This window comes from Amaranthus tricolor, chromosome 5 (assembly GCF_026212465.1).
Source record: "Amaranthus tricolor cultivar Red isolate AtriRed21 chromosome 5, ASM2621246v1, whole genome shotgun sequence".
NCBI lineage: Eukaryota > Viridiplantae > Streptophyta > Magnoliopsida > Caryophyllales > Amaranthaceae > Amaranthus > Amaranthus tricolor.
This window is the reverse complement of record NC_080051.1, coordinates 28,416,339-28,434,272: the sequence shown is the minus strand read 5'-3', so window position 1 is coordinate 28,434,272 and position 17,934 is coordinate 28,416,339. Positions and strand designations below refer to the sequence as shown.

Below are 17,934 nucleotides of genomic sequence, written 5' to 3'. Positions count from 1 at the left end.
AGGCATTATAGGGGGCACAATTCAATCAAATGTATATATTATTGTAGTCGTACAAAAGATACAAATCCATTGTATAAAATTACAAGTGCTTCTGTTTTAGTTATCCAAGTTTTCACGTACTGTACAAATGAAACAACGAAAATCTAGTACTACAGAACTACAGAAGTATTAGTTGATGAAAGCTCTAGTTCTAAACTCTGATACAGCTTTTGTATAATGACCTCGTAAGCTGTATTAGGCATTGCCATCTCGGCAGCTCCTTTATCATCGGTTCAGATAGAATCCGATTCATAGTCCTGTTGTTCACCAGGGGGATTAAGACTCCATTCAGTAGCATAATACTCATTTGGTAATCCTAACCAAAACTTGAATGCTTCTGCAGCTCTTTTCCGTTCTCTCCTTCTATCTTGCCTGGCTTTCGAGGCATGCTTACTCGTAAACATCCTAGAGTGCATCTCTACGTAAATCCTTGTGAATTTGGTTTTATTTGGAGATATTCCGTTCTCTTCCATGCAAGCAACGATCTCCAAAGCTTTCCTGAAGAAAGCGGCTCTTACGCAAATGTCCGCCAAAGTATCTAGTAACCCTTCATCGGGTTTTATGGGTGGCGGTAATGACGAGTTGTTTGCGTCTTCCTCTCCCCTAGGAGCACATCTCTCTTTCACTTCATTCCAAAGTATTAAAGCTTCACCAGGCTTTCTAGCTAATGCAATTCCATTTGCAAGGCTACCATAAGTGGCCACATCAGGATGAAAACCATGCTCCCTCATCCTTTCAACTACAGTTTTGGCTTCCTCAATCAAACCCATCTTACAATATCCTTCAACCAACATGTTCCAAGCCACTTGATCAACTCTAACCCGAGGATCCTTCAACATTTCCTCGAAAACCTGACTAGTTAGTTTCGGTTGTCCAGATAAGGCAAAAGCCTTCATCAAAGTGGTGTAACTAATCTTTGTCGGAGCTATTCCTCGAGCCCTCATCTCATTGAAGTATGCAAGAGCTGCTGCGCTATCATCCACCAATATGCACCCATCAATCATTGTATTGTATGAAACCACATCAGGAGATATCCCAATAACATCAGTCATCTCCCTAATCAATTCCTTTGCTTTATCAACCTGCAGCTGCTGACAATAACCCTTGAGCAGAATATTGTAGGTAAACAGATTGGCAGGCACGCCGACCCTTATCATCTCAGCCAAGACTTGCTTAGCCTTGTCCATTGAGCCAGCTTTAACAAGAGCAGATATCACTGTTGTATATGAAACATGGTCAGGATGACTAGCACTATCCTCCTGGCGCCTCATAGCCTCCAGCATTCGAACTGTGTCGGCAACTCGCCCTGCCTTCATATACCCCTTCATCAAGGTTGTGTACATCCTTGAATCTGGTGAATATACTCTTGGCAGTAACAAAGGTTCTAAATCATCAATGATCGCGCTAGGAATCAACTTCTCTAAATATTCATTTTCCCAGCCATTCGTCACCCTATCTTCCTCATCAACATCAACAGAATTCGCCTTTCTTAGAATCCTGCATAAATCTTTCCTCCCCTCACGCAGCGCCTGAACCAACTGCTCAGCAGTCCTTAAATCACCAAAACCTACATAAGCTGCAACGAGTGAATGCAAAGTGGTAATACAAGGTTCAACCTTTTTACTTAACATCAATTCCAATACACAAACAAGCAAATCCTTCCTATCCACTCTTGCACACAACTTAATAATCACATTATAAGTCAAAGCATCAGGAACAACATTCCATCCAGGCATTTCATCGAACACCTCGCAGAAGTTTTTCAAATCCCCAAGATTAGCACAAGCATTAAGCACAGCATTAAAGGCTGCAGTATCAGGACAAGATTGGGCCACGAGGGTCCGATCCTCAACCCGACGAACCCGCTTAATAACTGACTGGAAAAGCCGAATTGCATCAGTTGGGCCATTATCAGGCAAACCCGAAAGCCTGCTCACAACGGCACTCCAAGCCTTAACATGGGGAAGGTAATTGGACTTAAGCATGGACTTAATAATGGAAATGGCGTAGAGGGTATGTCCACATTTAACAGCTGAGACAGCAAGCAATCCCAATGAGTTCGAATCAAGTAGGTGAAGCTGGCGTTCATTGCGAAGACGGGTAACAATCGATTGAGCCCGAGAGAGCGATTCACGGGTATTTAAGTAGGAAAGTTGAGAAACTAAACGACTAAGGCAAGAAGAGTTTGGAAGATGAGGTAATTGAGAGTAATAAAGCCAAGCTTCATCAGTTTTTCTATGGCGGAGCAGAGATAGAAGAGTTTGGTCTTGTGATTGGTGGGTTGTTTGTAAAGAATGAATTGGGGTAGAGGATGTTGCAGTTGTTCGAAATGGGTTGGTGAATTTGAAGGTGGTAGTTTTAATGGCGGAGATTGCAATGGAGGAAAGTGGGAAAATTGTGGGGAGAGAGAAAGGAATGGAGGTTAATGGGAATGGTGAGGAGGTTGAAGAAGAGGATGAAGGCGAGAAATTAGGGTTCATGATTGGCCCATTTGGGGAAAAATAGGGAGTAGAAAGGAGAGCAATTGATTCAACTTTGTGAGGGAAGAAGAGTTTTGGGAGTGATGGAGTTTTGAAATTTTTGGTGGATGGGAAATATGTTACGTTGAGGATAGTGTCTTCTCTCGTTCTTGTTCTGTTGTTCAACATTCTACGGGCCATAGGTCATGGGTTATGGGTCTTATGGATCAGGGTCTGGGTGTGGATCTGAATCTAAGTCATGAATGTTTCATAAATTATTGTATGAGATGATTTAGTTATATGGGCTAAATAGTCAATTAAAACACAAATTTAGAAGAAAATCAGAATATAAACTCTTATTTTGATATTGTATAGATGCTTTCATTTACAAATTCTTTTCCTCGCTATAAAAGTTACATGGAGCTTTTAACCTTTAAATTAAGTTTAATCAATTATCACCGTTTGTCATGAGAAAACATGAGTATGGTCGTAATCTTGCTGGTTGGCTCTTGTCAAGCAAAAGTCAGGCCTATGGCACAACATGTTTGTGGGCCAACGTGCTATGCCTGGTCGTGCCACGGATTGATTTACTATTTTTCTTTTTTTCTTTTATATAATTTTGTTCTATCTATTTGGAGAAAAACATGCTATAGCCTCATGCCAAGCGAGCATTTTCTAAAAAGTCTTTCATGCGACACTCACAATGCATTAAAATTCAAGCCTCATGTTGGGCTAGGCCAAGGCGTCGGTCGAATCGTCCTGCTCTCTTTTTTTTTTTTTTTTTTTTTTGTGAGGTATAATACCTTGAGTTAAGATCATGAAATTAAGAATGAAGCTTGAAAAGAATTTATAATTTTATTACCCATATAATCAGGTACATTTTTTTAAGAAAATCTATTTCAGTATTTATAACACTCAAAGTCATTCAAGGGTTTAGTTAAATGTGCTTACAAGATCCAATATAATAGTCCATATCAATATAACTATGATTACCAGAATACCAGGTAAACCATTGTGCTCTTTCTTCTACAGAGCAGATTATCAAGCCGAAGTCGAAGCAGAAGGCAACGATAGAATTTACCAGATATTCTCGGTTTCAAAAGCCAAGATCTACCCATACTCACAAGGGAACAACTGTAGCTAACTTTATAGATAAATCGTCAAACCGAAACATAAACATATACATATCCAAAAACCAATATTCACCATTAAAATCAGCATCAGTTCACAGCTTACCGAAAAAGGACATAAAACGAGACCCCTAAATGATTCAATTCCTACTTGTACGACTCCTAAAACTGCCTAAATATATACTTCAGTATCAGCTATATAAAAAGTCTAGTTTAGTATGCAGTGAAGGTAATTTCTATCGGTGTCATCGTGAGCATCAATCAGCTACTCTTTCATCCAACACGTCCTCCTACAATCTTTATTATGTACGGCGCAGCCCAGCCTGTAACCTAACCTACTAATTACAAACTTACCGCCATGTTTAGACTACGACAAATGGAAGGACTCTTGCCCCTCTATTATGGCATATAAGAGCTTCTCTTTCAGTATCTCCTGCAGAAAAGTTTCAGCGTGTGACCAATCGACAATGGAGTAAAAAACACGAGTGATAAAGATAAAGTATGATTAGGGTCTCGGCAGGGATAAAGATAAAGATAAACTAATATTGTAGATAAACAATTTATGGTCATGACATATCACCTTGGAAGAATAGGGAGGTAACTTCAGATAATTAGCACAAGTCATGACGCTCGGCAAATCTGTGTCAGGGCAGTTATTCGAGTGCTGCATAAGCGATAAACACGTTAGAGAAGAGGCAATATTTTATAGAAGTTGTTACCGAGACTTAACCCAGTTTCGGATTTTAATTCTGAAAAATAACATAAAAATCATAAAATGACAATCAAGGAGGAAAGTATATTGGTCTCGAGTCTCGACATCTAGAAAGTCACCAGGCTAAGTACATTGTCCTAAGCTACCATTATTAAGTATTTGATATATATTTACTAATTAAACATTGTAGTACTTGAGCCATTTCACCGTCTATCGTTCCATTTATAGAGGTATCATGGGAATACAAGCAAATCTATCATTAATTCAGAATATATGAGACTGTTATAACAAGGTTATAATAAGTTGAGCAATAAGACCTTGAGCACGATTGTTAACTTAGGATTAAGGGCAGCCAAACCGCCAGAAGGAAGACGAGGTGCACCAGTCACGAACTGAAGAAAAGCACGCCTTTGTTCATAGGAGAACTCATTAATGACCTCCAAAAACTAAGATCCAGAAAATAGAGGTTAGTTTAATGTATGAGTAAAGAAGTGCACATTAATCTCGAGTACGTAGTTCGATAAGCTTGAAAGCGAGGGGGTACATTGATGATTGGAGGACTTGTAGCAGTATATCCGTGATCATATTTGACGTGATTAAGTAGGTCGCCGGACTGTTAACAACAAAAAAATCATTAGTAACTAGCAATATTATAATATAGTTTACATGAAAAAATTGACAACTAATCACTGCACATACAAACGAGAAATCACGTTCTCCACAAAGCAATAGCTCAAGCTCTTCCTCAGTGAAAAGTTGAAGATGTTTATCCAGGATTACCTGAAAAGTTCATATCAATAGACAATAGAGAGAAATTTGTGTCTACGCCTAAGCATAAGCAGCTCAAATGATTTTTTCATTTTCATAAAAAACTCGACAACTTGCTGATTTATCGCATAAAAAATGAAGTGTACAATTCTTTTTCTTTGACAACATCGATAACAATTTCCCGACACAAAACAAACAAGGTATTTAGGTTGGGGACGAATTTGACATCATCGTTAACAATTTCCCAACTCATACCGATAAAGGAGGTGCTTCGCCAATGGAAGTCCTGAGGTTTTCGGAACCATTTGATCAAGATTTTTTATAAGACTACAACAACAAATGGTCCAGACTAGTGAAACATGATTCGCTAGTTAGTTCGGCTTTTGAATTTACGATTCGCTCAAAATGGTTCAAAAATAGCCTAAAACCGACCATAATTCACTTTTTTCGATTTGCGAGGCGATTAGCAAATCATGTGACACTGGTCCAGGCCAAAGTAGAAGGTAGCAGTGGTACAAACCAAGAGAAAAGGGTAATTGTAAACAACCATTATACGTTGATTACAAGGAACGTAGTAAAAGTGCAAACCTGGTTCAACCCCGATCTAAAAGCTTCCACTTGTCTGGAAACTCCAGATTGTAATGTTGCATCCAAAACAAGAGAAATATACTCTTCCAAGTTGTTGATGGTAACCTGAACAAATGGGATGATATGTCATATGTATGAGACCAGGAATCCTAACTTTTTAAGAAACAATGGACATAATTGACCCTACCATCACATCATCCATCCCAGATGAAAGGACGTAATCCGGGTAGCCGGGGAGTGTAAAGTTAAGGCACAGATCTTCAATTGTCGTACTCTGGAACATCAAACCCTCGTCGTCTTTAATATTTCTCCCACAAGTAAATTCCATGCATCTTTGTCTGCAAGCAAGAGCCTTGAACTCCAACAACGTTTTTCCAAGCTCAGGATCAAAAGACTGAATATCACACACAGAGAGTTCCTAACATGACATAACATAAACAACGTCACAGATGGAACAAGCACATTACCAATTAAAACCAACCTCCTCGCTCCCTATTACTCCCTCTGTCCTGTATAGTTTGAATCAAAGAGAAAAATGATGTTTTTTAAGAAAAAAAGTAGATAATGGTAATAAATGAAGAGAGAGAATGAATTGTGTGGATGAAATTAGAAGATAGTTAAAATGTATGAATGAGATTAAAAGAAAGTAATGGGCCATTTTCCAAATATAGAAATGATGCTAATTAAGTGGGATAGACCAAAATGGCAAATGCTGCAAATTCAATGGGACGGAGGGAGTAAAGTTTTTTGTATTCTCTTTGTGGGGAAGGGAGGTTGAAAAATACAAAAAACAGGTGTAAATTGTGATACTACAAGTTATATAAGACATTACCTTCCCCAGGACAAGTTTATAAAATGCTATGGAGAAAGGAATATCGAGAACTCTTCCATCCTGAAGGGCCTTTCCTACAACTTGCCCCAAGAGGACAAACTTCTTAATAACATCAGAAAACTCTAAACCATTTATGTTGTTTAATGTTGGTGACCAAGGACGTGGAAAAAGTCCATAAGTGGACACCATAAACTTGGACATGGAACCCTGCTGGCTGCAACTGTTAGTACCTAACGTCGAATCACCTCTCCACATACCCGAGCCAGCCTTTTGAAACTCACTGCTCAGTAATGTGTAAAATTCCAGTGTTGGACCAAGACCTGTACCAACTTCTTCACTATATTCCACCTCTACAACTACCTTCTTTCCAGCATATAGATCCATCATTTTCGTTGCCGACTCTAAAATACGTTCTCGACAAACCAGGAACTTCTTACGAGGTGGTATACCAGTGGAAGCTTTCCCATCTCGGGATCTATTCGAGTCATTATTAGATGACATATTAGGTGGAATGTGCATTATACCAAATGCCCCCAACTGAAAAAACTTAAATCTACTCTCAAAATTAAACAAAAACGGGCATCTGGCAATCAACTGACTACACCACAATGGCATGGCACCGATATGTACAGCTGAAGGATCCCGCATATGCTGTTCCAATTTTTCGGTCAATCTACAGCTCACAAATTCATTCTGCGACAGTGCTGGAAGTGCCACTTTCAACTCATTCAAATTGTCGAACCTACCTTGACCAAAAGCATTTATTCTTTCATAACACACCAAATGGTAAGAAAACCTGTTAATCATTTCTAAACTTCTCAGAAGCAACAATATGTCGCTTGAAGGTCCTGCCGAGTCCAATATAGAACCAAGTCCAAGAGAAAATATGCTTGAAAAAAGTGGTGAAACAATCAGATGTTTCAGAACATTATCTTTTGCAGCATTTTCACAGATGTTCCTACATTCTATAGAAGTACTTGTTTCATTCTGTGCTACTCTCCTATATGTTACAGTGTATATAGCACTCCACAAATTTGAACCATTTAGACGTTCACTGGGTGATTTCATTTGTCTATGAAGAAATTCTTGGTACAAGGTAGACGAATATTCTAGCTTCTCTCCATCAAGGTAAAGCACCAACTTTAATGGTGTGTCCTCATTGTTGTTGGACGTCTGGCCCTTCAAACTATTTTCATTGTTACTATGTAGGCAAGTCGAGCTAGCTTCTGCACACATCAAAGAGAGAGACAAGTTCGGTAAATAAAATTATACAAGCAAGTTAAGAAGGAATGGTTTTATTTAAAATGCCGCTAATTCTAAATAACCAAGAAACAAATAGATATGCAACAAATAAGGGGAAGAGACTAGAGAGTGAGCAATTGCAAACAAGAGAGAAGCATAAAAAACCCCATATCAACACATCTCTAAGAGTTGAATTATACTTGTAGTTTTTTAAATTCGTCATATTCCGTTTCAGGAAGTTTTTTAAAAATTGCACAATTTCCTTATTGGTTAACTTTGTTGCCCTCAGATCACAATCATGCCTACATGCTGGTTAAGATTACATGGGAACGTTGGTGAAAACACATTCCTTTCCCCTAATTTCTTAGTTTGTGCACCTAAAAAATAAAGATTTCAGAGGTTTGCACATTGGTAAGACAATCAACAGACATAGCATGCCATGCACACTTACCTATCAGGTTTTCAGTTGCCTTTGATGAGTAAGTTTCCTCTTCTAAAGAACTCTGAAAAACAAAGCAAAAATTAAAAATCAATCACATTAATGCACAAAAAGGCTTCCAACCCCACTAAAGCAGTAGTTTTATAGAATACATAAATCAACATTCTCTACGAGTACTTCAAAAGTAGATTAAGTAAGATCTTTCGTGGGAATTTCTGTCCATTTATAATCATTGGTGGGAATTAAGAAAACCATTTCACTGTTCAACAAGAATCATAGAGTCAAGACTCAAGACTTGAGAGAGTATAATTTTCTTTAGATTACATAATGATATTACACGACATAATTTAGCAAGAAGCTAACCTGCATATCAGATGAAACATCGGGAATGTTATCTGATAATTCCACTTTTGTTTTCTTGACTTTGGGACGCAGAAACTGTTCAATTTCTTCCACAAGGCAAAAAGGATCAACACTGATAGCATCTTTTGAGTAGTCAAACAAACACACATCGTTTTCTCCCCTCACAAAACGAACTCTGACACATGGATACAAAATGGGGCAATCATTAGGAATAGCTGCATAAGAGACTCTATTTCTTGTTGAATAGCCTGCCATGATCGGAAAACTTTCCACCGTTGACAGGGCAATCTGTAATTTTTTTACCAGCGAAGATAGAGGCAAGTCTTGCGAGCCTGAATCATGAGATGACAAAGATATTCTTGCAAAGGCCTCAAATCTTTTTTGTACAACATAAACATGAGATGGGTCATTAGGAATATTAGAACTACTTAAGAATTGACCATTAGAAAGGTAGTTCAGCAATGCCTTTATAATACCGCTTTCTATGAGTTCAAATGTTGAGATAGGTGCATCTCCACCAAGTTGAAGTATGACCTTTTCCAAAACACTTCTAAGTCTCTCTTCACTCTGAGCATCTGTTTCCAAAGCTGGGGATATCTTAACGAGATCATTAATTATCAAAGAATCATTCCTAAGATCCTGAAGCAAATCAGTAACCATACTTTCAGAACCATTTGATTCTACGGAGAAGTATTTCATCTTTATTTCTTCAGCAAGGCTATGAATAGAATCCTTGTTAGCTTTGCATAAGTCAGAATCTAACATGGGTTTCGGATCCCGGGTACAATAGGTGTAGCACAAGCACCTCATAACCTTGCTTTCAGCAGCTTTATTATTTTGGGTAGAGTTGAGCAACGGAAATGTTGTCTGCAAAGAATTATCGGGGATGAGAAGGTTATCAATTGCAAAGAGAACACCTTCCTTGACAAAAGCTGGCATCACGATATTAGAAAGCTTTTCCAGTATCATTTCAGTAATCTGTAGAGCTATTAGACGAACATGATTATCATTTCGAGTGAAGATTCCTGCTAAGAAGCTGTCATGCGATTCAGAGAAATACTTATATACAAAATTATAAAGGAACACGCCATAAAAGCTATGTTACTTGGAGTCTTCATTTTGCTTTATGTAGCCGTGTCCGATCCTTGAAGCTTGGACATTGGTATGGCACTTAGTCACTTCATTTTAGGCGAAAAATTGAATATTTAGACGTATCCGACACTTGGAAACGTACCAGTATCCAAGTCCAAGTAACATAGCATAAAAGTACAAAGATCCCTTACCTTGCAATGTTAATACCCTCAAATAACTTGAGAAGATCCTCAGGTTTGCTGAAATAAACTATTCTTCGGATAATTGAAAGGCATCCGTAGCAGACATATAAATTTGCACCAGAGCTAACCACCTGCAACAGAATAGTGACATTACAAAAACATAGAAACTGACAGGGAAAAAAAACGACGGTAAATGTGCCTACGTATGAATGGGCCAACCTGCACCAATGTAGGAAGAGCATCCAATCCGAACTTTAGAAGTCTAAAAGACTGATCATGCAAACTTTTTTCGATGCTTGACATAAGTTCTTCGTTTTGATTACTAGTTACTTCAGGAAGGAGCTCATGAAGCAACTTCAGAATTTCTTGCACCTAAATATTAAGGTTTTTGATTAAATCAAAAAAATAATGTCACCTAATTTGAAGTAGAGAAGCCCCCAGCACCAAAATAGGATAAGCAATGTCCTCTATGAGAATAAACGATGTCCTATGTTCATGATTTTCTTTTTCTCGCTTCATTAAAAAACTATGGCATCATGATCCAAGAAAAAACAAAACACATGTCGTTCAAAATAATATGAATTGAACACAGTTACATTCCGATGACATTGTTAGTTACACAATCAAAAGCACAATGCCCAACTAAGACGAGAAGCCCCTTGATAGATAAGTCATGAAGAAGAGTAAAATCCAACAAACCTGAGCATTATTGTTGTGCAATGCGCGAGGCGAAGGTGTTCCTTGAGAAACATCAGAGTTCGATAAAACATCCTTTAATATTCTACCGATGTCAAGCTCGAAAAGAGTACTAACAACGTCAGCTGATCCAGATGCAATTTTGGAAACTAGGCCAACTAGACCCTGTATCACAATTTAATAGAAGAAAACATGACCATGGTGCTTCCCTATTACATACTAAAGGCAAAGTTCTTTTCCGAAAAAGATAATTTTGTAAATACTACTCTGAATTAGAAATAAACATAGCTTACCGTGTATGTTGATTGGCTTAAACTAATTCGACTATTCACGTCTATGAGACGAGTGACATGATTAACAACCCCATGACCATATAGCTCACTCAACAATGCAGAAGAGTCTTTCACACAATCTCCTACTTTGATCAAACAAGTAGCTACAAGCTCCACAAGCTGAAGATTTAAACCGAATAAGCGAGCACATAGAACAACACAAAGAAAACCGTCTAAAATATAAATTCATGGAAAAATCTAACACTAACATGACAGGAAGTAAAGCGCACCTGTCGATCCTCATGTTGCAAAAGGTTACACAATATAGGAACGGCCTCCATGAAAGGCGAGGAACTATCACATCGTAGCTCCTTACATAAATTGACAATAATACGAATCGCAGTTCTCTAGTAAAAAGAAAAACAATCTGAATTCATAAAAAACAACAACCATCTTATAATTGATCACTTCTCCCAATTACTTCATGTTAGCTTACCTGGACAGAGGTCGAAAAGAAATCTATATAATTCAAAACAGCCATTATTGCCCCCGATTGCAGACATGCGAGTGGCTGATTGTGTGATATTTTCTCTAATGCTTGTAAGCACTACACAAAGCAAATGACTTTAATGAATCAAACAATAAAATTACGAAATAACGCATAACGAAAACAAAATCTTATATAAGGTCACAAAATCTAGATAAGATTTAGTAAGCATAAACAAGCCATACAAGTTCAGCTACGTCCAGATACTCGATAACCGTCAACCGCTGACACAGCACAGGTACTGCATCATGCCTTACAAGTAATCTCGACGACCAATGAAAAACATCACATAAATAAGTTATAGCCCTGGTAGCTAATAGCATGATATCAGGGTTGTTCTCATGCTTTGCCAATTTTACCAATGGTGAAGCTAATTGTTCAGCTATCATACTTGATAAAGACCCTTCTGTACAAAATGAAATAAGTTCACACAGTTCAGTCAAGGCCATTAATTGCCCACAAGGATCAGCATCATTGTTCAAATTAGGTATAATTCTCTTAAGTTTTGCACTGTCGATATATGAATGACTGCGTTGTAACCTTTGAAGAGTTCTTAATCGATGATCATCCACATCAGATCCATATTGAAAATCCCTTTCGGCTTCATCATCAGAATGATCTGAGTCCGAATCTGATGAAGATGAAGTCTCCATATCACCATCACGGGTTGTAACTTCTTTACTCACTGAATCAGCAAGTGTTTCGGGGTTTACATACGACACATTTGGCCTAATCTCCAAAGAACTACATGCCCTTTTATCAGAAGGCAATTCTTCAGCAATATCAGATCTCTTTTGGCCCCTACTTTCCATTAAACTATCCTGCATCGATAGTCAATCTGAATGAAACACATACAAATGAACAATTATCAATCAATCCAAACTATCATAGAAATCATTATGATCAATCCCATAAGAACAAAAAAACAGGAAAACAAACTATGATACAACCCAGATGAACATTCACTCAAAATTAGTACACACATTACATAAAACCAAATTTGTTTCAGCATCCTTATCTTAAAACCCAACAAAACAACAATCAAAATTCAAGTAAAAAATACTAATGATCATCACACAACACTGATATATCTATCTATCTATTTATCTATCTAGCTAGTTATATATAGATGAAGATTCCTTTATATAGAATCCAATTCCATAAACAACATAATAAATGCAATATCGGTTCAATAAATAAGCAATATAAAGGAAAAGCAATCAATAATAAAGAACATATACTAATGAAAATAGACTTCAATTATGGCAAAACGGAAAATATAATGATGAAGACAAAACTGTAAAATAACAAATACTTCCGAGTTACTGAAGAAGATTTTAATGATGGGTAATTCTCCAAAAATAATAATTTCCAGATAATCAAAGACCCAAAAATCTTACCTTTTTTTCCAACAAAAGAGATATGATTTTTGGTTATAGATTGCACTTGGGTTTGATGAATCACCGTTTTTATGAGAGGTTTTTCAATATTTTACCCAGTTTGTCATCTATATTTTTACTTGTATAAGGTACGATATCACAGAAAACAGAGTTTTTTTCTAATGATGATCAAGTTTCGTTAGGTTTTTAACCCAAGATTTTACTCCTATATGTTTATATACTCTAGAAAAAGTTCACTTTAGTTACCTTTTCAAATTATGCCGTGGCCATAGGCCCATATAATTAGTCTATTAAGAATTTGTGATTAAATAGAGAGACGTCTTAATATGAGATGGTATAAGTAGGTCAACACAAAAGTCAAAAATAAAAAAGGTTAAAAATTCAAAAACAAAAACTCAATTTTGTCCTTAAAAGTATTAATTATGACATTAAAGCTATAAATTTCAACTAAATTAAACCTTAAATAGATCAATTAAAAAAAATCAATTTTAACTTAAAAATGATTAATTTTTTTTTACAAGTTTATAACCTTAAATGGATCAATTATTTTAAAGTGTTTAATTTAGATATTAAAATTATCAATTCAGAGTTTATAACCTTAAACTATTGCTTTTTTTTATCATGGTAATTATGCTCTATTTATGTGTTTTGCATTTGTATATGGGCGTTAGGGAATAGTTTATTATTATTAAATAATTTAAATTATTTTAATATAAATAAACGGTTGGATAGTCAAATTATCTAATGTCAGTATTTGATAAATTAGTTGTTTGAAAGACGTAAACAGCTTGTTCAAAAACAACTGGTCAAATCAATCAATGTAATCAGCTATCAAATATAAGCTATTTACCAAACACCCCTGCCTTATTTTCTATAAATACTAAACTCCCCAAATTCATCTTAGAAGTCCAATGTGTTTATGCATGTTTTTTTAAATGGGTTGATATCACTAAAGTAGAATATGGATTGGATTTTGATTGAAATCTATAGTCTATATACTAAAAAGAGAAACTCCTAATGGTGTGTTATTATTTCATGGAATATTTTTTGCTAAACATTTGCAAGTAGTTATATCTTTATATCAAACATTAGAAATAATCAATTAATAATTCTATAGATAAGCATTGATATCACTCAAATTGATGATATCACCACATAAATGCAATAAATAAGGCAAAAAACAATAATCAATCAAATCAATTTAGCTTGATTTATAGAAAATGAATAATTGTGATTGAATTATTAGTAATAATTTGATGATGTGATCTATCCAAAAAATAAATAATATCAAATCTATAAGTTTAAACATAGTCAAGTGAACGAAGTCTTATTTGATTTATCTTAATATAAATTTTGACAATATTAAATTGTATCGACAAGTATTGCAAGTATGCAAAACTAAATGGAACATTTTATTAGAATATGAGTAGTTTAAATTTTGTTAAATTCACAAATGTCAAAAAAAATAAAACATGCAAGTTCATATTTAAATTTTCGCATAGGGTCCTTAAATTATTCAAAACGATATCATCAGCATATCCAACTCATAGTGAATAGAAGATACGAACAGGGTCTTGGGAGGTTTGAATGACACCAAACCATATCCTTAATAGAGAAGATAAGATTTTTGCGGTTAGTGAGACCCTCGGCCCAAGACCTGAGAAGGCAAATAGCAAGATACGGTAACACAAAACAAGTAGTAAGACTAATAACATAAACTGAAGAAATATTACGATAAAGAACAAACAAATATTAATACCACAGATTTAGTTTTAAAAAGGATTGATAGACTACTCATATTAACAAGGTGCATCTTCTTTTCTAGGGAGCCCATTTGCTAAGAACTCCACAGTTAAGCGTGCTTGGTGGGGAGCAATCTTAGGATGGGTGACCTCCTGGGAAGTGTTCTCGGGTGCGTACGAGTGAGGTCAAAGTACGCTGGAAAGACTTATGTTGGTTTGTGGGGCCAATCTACAGTCTACAGTCTCCATGAGTAGTTACAAGCAGTCCTAAGGGCCGGGGTGTTACAGGTACAGAGATGCCCACCCAACACAGGCTTTTAGTACTAGTTTACAGGATGAGAAAGAAAATCGTAGTGAAAAAGGTCGAGACCACGGGAAAGATCATGTGGGGGAGACTTAAAGGGGATATGGTCACTACCCTGTCAAGCAAGATAAGCTTATTGGGCTTCCCAAGTCAGTCAGAGGATGCGAATGAATTGTGGGTGAACATGGAAAAAACAAGAGATTTAAGGGCAAAGGAGACCTTGGGGGTGTCGTCGGGTAAACCAAAAGTGTTCAAAGAGTCGTGGTGGTGGAACGATGAGGTGGAAAAGAAGATAAAGGATAAAAACAAGAGATTTAAGGAACTTATGGCATGCACGGAAGAGGAGGATAGGATAGAAAAGAGAGTGAGCTATAAAGAAGCAAAGCGGGCGGCAAAGAAAGCGGTTACGGAGGCAAAAAATTGTGGTTATGAGGACTTGTATCATAAGCTTGACACCAAAGAGGGGGAGAAGTAGATTTTTAAGTTGGCAAAGACTAGGTCCAGGCAGCGACAAGACTTAGAGGCAGTGAAATACATCAAGTATGAGGGAGGACGAATCCTCTTGAGACAAGAGGACATCAAAACCAGATGGCTCCAGTATTTCTCTCAGCTACTCAATAAGTCTAGGGGCCAAAGGAGGGGGATAACCAAATTTTCGACGCCCAAAGACCACTGGAATATGGGTCAACGAGTGATTTTACCACAGAAGAAGTAGGAGAAGCTCTCAAAAAAATGGGGAGAACAAAAGCAATCAGGCCAGATAACATCCCGATTGAGGTGTGGAGAGGTTTAGGAGAAGAGGGTATTCGTTGGCTGACAAACCTCTTTAATATTATTTTGAGGACACATAAGATGCCAGAAGAATGGAGAAATAGCACACTAATACCTCTTTTTAAAAACAAAAGCGATGCGCAAGTATGTGGGAACTATAGAGGTATCAAACTTTTAAGCCACACAATGAAATTGTGGGAAAGAGTGATAGAGAGGAGAATTAGACAAGAAACGATGATTAGAGAGAACCAATTCGGTTTTATGCCATGAAGGTTAACCATTGAAGCAATTCATGTTTTGAGGAGACTGATGGAGAAATATAGGGAGCGAAAGAAAGATCTGCATATGGCGTTCATTGACTTGGAGAAAGCGTATGATAACATACCACGACGTGTCATCTGGGATAGCCTCAAGACTAGAGGTATTTCTTCAGTGTACATCGAGGATATAGGGGATATGTATGACAGAGTTTTGACTAACATCCAAACTCCGATGGGGATAACAGAGCCTTTCCCGGTTAAAGTTGGACTACATCAGGGATCGGGGCTTACTTTCATTTTTATTGTCATTATGGAAGAGATTTCTAAATATATTTGGGAGACAGTACCGTGTTGCATGCTATTCGCTGACGACATCGTGTTGGTAGCAGAAATTAGAGAGGAGGTTAGTAATAATTTGGATGAGTGGAGGGAAGCTTTAAAAGGTAAGGGTTGCGCATTAGTCATATGAAGACCGAGTATGTGCGCTGTGACTTTAGAGGGACAGCACCGATAGGTGAACCAGAGGTGTCCATTGATGAAGCTGTTGTTAAAAGTACGACCGAGTACAAGTATTTGGGATCGATCATTCAAAGGGATGGGGATTGACGGTGATGTAAATCATCGTACGGGTTGGCTCAAGTGGCAAGCAGTCACCGCGGTGCTATGTGATAAGAAATTCCCAAGCAAGTTAAAAGGAAAATTCTACCGGGTGGCAATAAGACCTGCTCTGCTATATGGAAGTGAATGTTGGTCTATAAAGAAGAATTTTGAACATAAGATGGAAGTTACTGAAATGCTATGCTGAGGTGGATGTGTAAGCACACATTGCTGGATCGAATTAGAAACCAAGAGTTTAGGGACAAACTAGGGGTAACCCCTATTTCTGGAAAAATGCGCGAAAATAGATTGAGGTGGTTTGAACATGTGCAGAGAAAGACTTTAGCCGCCCTTGTAAGAAGGGTAGAAAGCATTATAGTAGAGGGTATGAGGAGTCGATGAAGACCCAGGAGAACTTGGGATGAGCAAATAAAAGTTGACTTAAATGAGTTAAACCTCTCTGAGGGCCTGACTAGGGATAGGGGTAGTTGGAGGCGCCATATTTATGTTTTAGATTACTGATGTCCTCGTAGTTTACCTTTTGGTGTTCTTGTCTTCTTGCTTCTCTTGTTTCTTATTATTAGTTTTTGTTTTTTGTAGTTGGTTCTTCTTATTTATTCTATGTATATGCTTTTAATCTATCTTTCCCGTGTAGCTACGTCTTCTTCTTTTTCTTCTTCTTTCTTCTCTTCTTCTTCTTTCTTCTTTTTTCTCGAGCCAGGGGACTCCTTTGGCCGCGCTCTCCTTTATTGGTATGAGTTGCCGCCGTCCTTCCCTCCCCAGACTCTGTCCATAGTTTTCTATGAGCGGAATACACTGGACAGGATGATGATGATAATGATGATAAGTGCTAGTGGAAGCCTATCTTTGCTATCTTGCCAAGATATGCAGAAAGATCTATTGAGAAGATGGCTAATCCTGTAAAATGCAACAAGGGGTTAGCATGGCCCGAAATATTTTTCCAGGGACCCACTCCGACGCCTAAATCAGTATCAATCAAAGACAAATTGCCTAATAGGTCCTTTCAAGAGCACTGTGGCTGCAAGGTAGATTACTACTTAAGACTTATTTTGACGTGAGGTCTTTTGTGATTAATAGCTGGCAAATGTACTTTTGAGGATTATTTATGACAATAGTAATTACTCTCTTAGATTTATGATTGATTATAGGGGTCGGAAAATCAGATGTAATAACTCTTTTGCAATAAATTACTTAGATTTCCTTGTATCTCTCTTAATAGTAGAAATCAAAAATTACCTCATTTATGTGCTCCTTGATGTATATTTATAGTCTATCATTGTACATGTAGAACATTCTTCTGTTATTTTATCAATCCCCAAAATTCCCTTGCATACCACTATAATTGTCTTGGACGTGTCAAGTTTATCTTTATTTTGGTAATTTTTTCTTTATTTTTCATGACGCTCTTTGCTTCTCCTATTAACACATGTTCCACTAGTTTACAATGACCTTCTATAATTGATAAGTGTTTTCCAACC

At 37.1% G+C, this 17,934-nt stretch overlaps 3 protein-coding genes across 5 annotated transcripts; 1 reads left to right on the top strand and 2 right to left on the bottom strand.

Annotated features, from left to right (window-relative positions):
• Positions 1–13: 13 nt before the first annotated feature.
• Positions 14–2,714, bottom strand: LOC130813853 (pentatricopeptide repeat-containing protein At3g09650, chloroplastic). The gene has a single exon (XM_057679752.1). The coding sequence runs from the start codon at positions 2,697–2,699 to the stop codon at positions 273–275; it is 2,427 nt and encodes an 808-aa protein (XP_057535735.1). The 5' UTR covers positions 2,700–2,714; the 3' UTR covers positions 14–272.
• A 911-nt stretch (positions 2,715–3,625) lies between these two features.
• LOC130813851 (E3 ubiquitin-protein ligase UPL4) lies at positions 3,626–12,933 on the bottom strand. 3 transcript variants are annotated; one of them, XM_057679745.1, is made up of 18 exons: positions 12,762–12,933; positions 11,547–12,199; positions 11,311–11,421; positions 11,105–11,221; positions 10,836–10,994; positions 10,546–10,707; positions 10,066–10,218; positions 9,856–9,977; positions 8,573–9,608; positions 8,222–8,273; positions 6,529–7,754; positions 5,884–6,114; positions 5,697–5,801; positions 5,040–5,120; positions 4,885–4,953; positions 4,658–4,786; positions 4,209–4,292; positions 3,626–4,061 (listed from the first exon to the last, which is right to left on the bottom strand). In XM_057679745.1, the coding sequence occupies exons 2-18, from the start codon at positions 12,186–12,188 to the stop codon at positions 3,996–3,998; spliced, it is 4,545 nt and encodes a 1,514-aa protein (XP_057535728.1). In that variant the 5' UTR covers positions 12,189–12,199; positions 12,762–12,933; the 3' UTR covers positions 3,626–3,995. The 3 variants fall into 3 exon arrangements, with proteins under 3 accessions (XP_057535728.1, XP_057535729.1, XP_057535730.1); XM_057679746.1 differs by having other exon boundaries at positions 11,547–12,182; XM_057679747.1 differs by lacking the exon at positions 12,762–12,933 and having other exon boundaries at positions 11,547–11,767; positions 11,902–12,042.
• A 3,500-nt stretch (positions 12,934–16,433) lies between these two features.
• Positions 16,434–17,514, top strand: LOC130813645 (uncharacterized). The gene is made up of 2 exons (XM_057679487.1): positions 16,434–16,622; positions 17,290–17,514. Exons 1-2 carry the CDS (start codon positions 16,434–16,436, stop codon positions 17,512–17,514), a joined length of 414 nt encoding a protein of 137 aa, XP_057535470.1.
• Positions 17,515–17,934: the final 420 nt, after the last annotated feature.